General features: G+C 54.2%; 1 protein-coding gene across 1 annotated transcript; it reads right to left on the minus strand.

The window, feature by feature from the left end:
• Window positions 1–416: 416 nt before the first annotated feature.
• On the minus strand, window positions 417–2973 carry LOC127295686 (COBRA-like protein 7). The gene has a single exon (XM_051325684.2). It carries the CDS (start codon window positions 2717–2719, stop codon window positions 689–691), a length of 2031 nt encoding a protein of 676 aa, XP_051181644.1. The 5' UTR covers window positions 2720–2973; the 3' UTR covers window positions 417–688.
• Window positions 2974–5228: the final 2255 nt, after the last annotated feature.

Genomic DNA, 5228 nt, shown 5'->3' on the forward strand with positions numbered 1-5228 from the left:
AACCGGGGAGTTGCTTTCAAGAAAGCAAAAAGCTCCGTCTGCTGGGGCTCCTGCTCCAGACATGAACGTTGCTAGCTTCCTGTGCAGGGTGCAAACGGTTTGAAACTGAAGCGGTCCCCAGCTACCCCAACGTACACTTATCCACCAAAGATCTTTCGAATTTGAATGGAACGAGCACGGAACCATCCATATATTTCCTGTTCAATATTGTACATCTGAGGAGTATCCAATGTATCTTCTTGCAAGTTGCAAACAGCATTCATCTTATGGACAGGGTTCTACTTCTACCCATAACTCAAAACCCTGGGCAGAGAATTAACTAGTTCCACCGTACTGCAAGAGGCTCAGAGAACAGCTTCATAATCAGAAATGAGGCATATGGTCTGAAGAACAGCCCAGGTGAAAGAGTAGTCAAGTCAATAAATTTCACATGGTATATTCTGTATATTACAAAAACTAAACATGAAAAATTCTCACAATTACACCAACATTGGTGTAAACAAGACTACTCTTTCATCAGAAAGGGGACAAACCTACGGCTATGTTGCGAGCCTGCAACAACAGCACCCTGCCCTCTCTTGAGATCTACTAGTAGTAATTCACCAGAAACAAAAAGGTTTGTTCTTACAAACGGCATCCACTGACTGAGCCATTTGAAAGAATCAAAGAATGGGAGGTGGCACCAAGATCATTGCTGAAGCAATAGGAAGGCCGAAGATGCAGCCAGGAGCAAGACCAAAGCAAGGGCGCTGCTGCTGAGACGTGTACTGGATCCGCTTTTGATCGGAAACCTCTGTGGCATAGCACACTCCTCGCCGTTGAAGAAGACCTTTGTCGGGAACCCTTCTCCGGCGATGACATCGAGCGAAGGAGTGAGCTTCTTGTCGAACGAGAGGACCGATTGCTGCTTTCCGGGCACGAGGTAGTCGGTCCCGCTCATGTTGGTCTGCTTCACGAGGTAGTTGAGCCCCTCAAGGCCCTGCATGAAGACGGTGTCGTTGCCCACCGCCGTGGCGTTGAAAGAGTAGGCCTTCTCGAACCCGGCGTACGCCTTGTCCATGACCATGGCGGCGAACCAGTTGGCCATGTCGACGTCCCCCCAATTGAACAACGTCACCCGGGCGCTCCAGCCTTTGCTGAAGTCCGACGATACATGCCAGTTGATGCTGACGCCGCAGTAGTCGCCGCAGGGGATCGGCCGAGGAGCATTGTAGTGCTTGAGCTCGGCCCAGGCCTGGGCTTTCAGTGTGCGGTTGTCGAACGGCACGAGCAGGGCTTCTGGTGGCAGGATCATGGACTGGGCAGTGGTGCTGCAGGTAGGGCCCCGCCGGTTGGCCGGACAGCCGCATGCGCAGGTGTTGCAGGGGATCACCGAGTCGTTGTAGAACGCGGAGAAGGTGACGCAGCACTTGGGCTTGGCGTCCTTGGGCTTGGTGATGTTGCAGACGACCTGCCACGTGGCGACGGCGAGGGTGGTGGAGTCGAGCCCGCTGGGGTCGGGGAAGCCGGTGGGGCTGACTGGCATCGGCTGGCCGCAGGTGTAGTCCGGGTTGAGGGAGGAGCCGCCGGCGATCTTGAAATTGGCGGGCGGGAAGAGCTTGGTCCTGTTGGTGTCCGGCGGCATCTTGAAGACCTGGATCTGGAAGGCGGATTTGGACTGGGAGGCGTCCATGGACTTGGGCAGGATGGTGCCGTTCCGGCAGCAGTGTTCGATCCTGCCCATCTGGGTGTCGTTGTAGCGGGAGAGCGGCAGGTCGATGATGACGGGGTTTTTCTGGCAGTTGAGCACCTGGGAGAAGTCGGTGCTCTGGTAGTACTGCCCCGCGGGGCCGTAGACGCAGTCGCTGGCGTCCTTTTTTGTGGTGTAGGCGCCCTTGATGGAGTAGATGAACTCGGCGCGGCGCCACTCCCAGGAGAGGCGCCAGTTGTCGAGGCGGCCGAGCTTGGCGTTGTTTTCCATGGTGACGAGCGCGAGGTAGCTGGTGGGGTAGGCCTGGATGACGTCGTAGGTGATGACGAGGTCGCCGGTGCCGCGCGGGAGGAAGGTTTTGGTGGGGTCGGTGGCGTTGGCGTCGGGGGCCGTGGCGTTGGCGAGGGCTTTTGGGGTGAGGAGGCAGCAGGTGGAGAGGACGGTGGCGGTGACGTTGGTGGCCGGCGGGCAGGCGTAGTCCGGGTCGTCGAGGGAGAGCGCGGTGGGGAGCGTGACGGGGACCTTCCCGATGGGCCCCGCGAAGAGCGTGCCGAGCAGGCCGACGGAGGCCTGGATCTGCGTGATGTCCCCGGCGGTGGCGATGGGGGTGAGGAGGTCTGTCTGCGGGTAGCCGGAGAAGGAGGTGGCGTTGCCGGCGTCGGCGGTGGTGTTGTAGGGGAGGTCGGGGCCCGCGGTGAGCACGGCGCCGTCGACGCCGACGAGGATCTCGTCGTGGGCGAAGGTGACGAGCATCGCCCAGGAGCGGAGCGGGCGCGTGCCGCCGTTGACGACGGAGAAGTTGGCCTTGAAGGAGTAGGGCTGCTTGGTCTGGTCGGGGACGAAGGGGCGGATCTTGGTGCGGCTCTGCAGGTTGTAGTTGAGCTGGATGCCGTTGCAGCCCGGGTCCGGCGCGGGCGCCTCCGCCGCCGTCGCCGGCGGCTGCCTCGGCGTGGGCGTGGGCGTCTGCGCCGCCGCGAGGCCCGCGGCGAGCAGGATGGCCCCGAGGAGCAGGGCTATGGAGGCAGGCATGGGTGGATCGAGCGAGAGGGGAGTGGAGGGGGTGGCGGGGAAGTGGCGATTTGGTGGGGGAGGGAGTAAGATGAAGCGATTGGAAAGCGCGTGGCGGGGCGCAAGCACAGCTGGGGAAGACGAAGGGGAAGGGGGGGTGGGTTTGAACTGGCGGGGCGGCGTGCGTGCGACCGCGGCACCGCAGCTTGCTTGCTGGTTTCCTCCCTCCGTGCCGTCGTTTTTATTTTTTCTCCGGGGAGGAAAAAGTGGACATGGTTTTTTGTTTGAACAAAGGGGAGTGGAAAGCGACGACGGCCGGAAGGGGAAGACGAGGTCGAGGAGAGGTTATGGAGGAGCGTGTCTGGATGATTGATTGCCGGGGTCAATGGAGTGCGGGCCCGGCTGGCTGCGACGCGCAGCGGCGGCCGGAGGCTGTTGACAACGGTAGGGTTTGGTGGGGGTCCGCGCTCCGGCGCCGCGTGCGTGGCTGGCCGTCCGATCGCAGCGTGTCCGGGAATGGACGGCTCACGATGGTGGGTTGTTGTCGATTCGTTTTGTGGGCCCGCGCATGTGCCCAGGTAACGTTTTCTACGGCAAGGTCGGGGGGACGTGGCATGTGACTCATGTGAAGTCCGGGAGAGCGCAGACGAGATTTTGGCAACCAGGATTGCACAACGCTTGATTCAAGGAAACTGGGAAATCAGGGACGAAATTATTGATTATCTGACGAATGTACAATTCTACTAGATTATTAGGCAATTCCCATTTCTCAAGTATATTTAACTACCAAAAGCAACATTACATATGAACGAGCATACATACCATACATACATACCAGACTAAGCACATGCATTAGATCTAAACATGTAACAAGTACCAGTGCAAGATAAGAGATCAGAAAAAGCGCATACATAGCGACCGGGAAGGTCGCTCCAGCAGCAGCAGCAATACCATGGCCATCATTGATGTCACTCATCGTGTAGTCGGATTTGTCGAGCAAGCAGTCGCGCTGAGACGCTCCCCAAAAGACTTATCGCTCGCCTCACGGTGCAGCATCTCAACGGACGGGGTTTCGGAGGTCTGCTCTCCCGGACGGCCGTGCAAGCGGTCGCCGGGATGAGAAAGACTAGAGAGTAGTAACACGGCAAAAAAAAACTTCTCGAGAGAGACAGAGAAGAGAGCCACGCTCCAGATCTGTTATGTCTCCTGATATAGCCTCGGGGGAGAGCCGAACGACCGCGTTGCCACACGTAGGAAGCCAGGGACACGCGGCGAGCATACACACGCATCGATACGTAACCAACTCAGTTGGTGCACCAAGCAAAAAAAATTAGGCTTCCACAAAAGGCTTACTAGAGATTCACCCAAATAGCCCACACTATGACTAGCAGTGTCACTCATATAGGTGTGTTCTTCAAAGATCACCATGTAGGACAACGTCTTCGCTCATCAAGAGCCACACAAAACACATTAAGACATTGTCAACCTGCCTTACGGTAGCTATGAGAGATTTTGCACCTGTAGCAGAGTGGGAGTATAAAAATCTCTCTTAACTCAGTTGCTTCGGTTTGTTTTCCTAGGTTCTAATTCACGGGATCTCCGATCATATAGGTTGGGTTACCCCCTCAGTAACTCATGTGGGTCTCAAACCCATCTCCCTTGATGCAAGGTATATCATGTTTCTTGATGGTCCTTTTGTGAAAGGATCTGCCAGATTCTTAGCTGTTTTGACATAATCCAATGCTATCACTCCGGAGTTTTTCAGTTTTCTGACAGACTTCAATATCCTCTTGACATGTTTGGAACTTTTCGTATTATCCTTAGAGTTGTTCACTTTGACAATCACAGTTTGGTTATCACAGTTCATGAGGATAGCCGGTATTGGTTTTTCAACAATAAACAAGTCCATCAAGAGGTCACGAATCCATTCTGCTTTGACAATAGATGTATCTAATGTTGTAAGTTCCGTTTACATAGTTGATCTCGTTAAGATGGTCTGATTGCAAGACTTCCAGGAAACAGCTCCACCATCAAGAGTGAAAACATATCCACTTGTGGCCTTCATCTCATCAGCATCTGAAATCCAGTTGGAATCACTATACCCTTCAAGTACTCTTGGATACCCGGTATAATAAATTCCATAGCTCATGCATGGTTACCTTTAGATAGCGCATCACTATCTCGAGTGCATGCCAATGATCATCTCCCTGGTTGGACACAAACCGGCTAAGTTTGCTCACGGCAAATGAGATATCAGGCCTCGTAGCACAAGCTAAATACATGAGTGAACCAATGATTTGAGAGTATCTCAATTGATCTCTAGTTGCCTTTTCATTCTTTCGAAGCAAGACACTAGGATCATAAGGTGTGGGGGAAGATTTGCAATCAACATAGCCAAATCTTCTCAACGTAATGAGATTGCACAAGTGTAATTCCATTATTCCCATTTCTCAATAACTTGATGTTTAATATAACATCTTCTCCAAGATCTTTCATATCGAAACACTGAGATATGAAGGTTTTGACCTCT

This window comes from Lolium perenne, chromosome 4, assembly GCF_019359855.2.
Source record: "Lolium perenne isolate Kyuss_39 chromosome 4, Kyuss_2.0, whole genome shotgun sequence".
Classification (NCBI taxonomy): domain Eukaryota; kingdom Viridiplantae; phylum Streptophyta; class Magnoliopsida; order Poales; family Poaceae; genus Lolium; species Lolium perenne.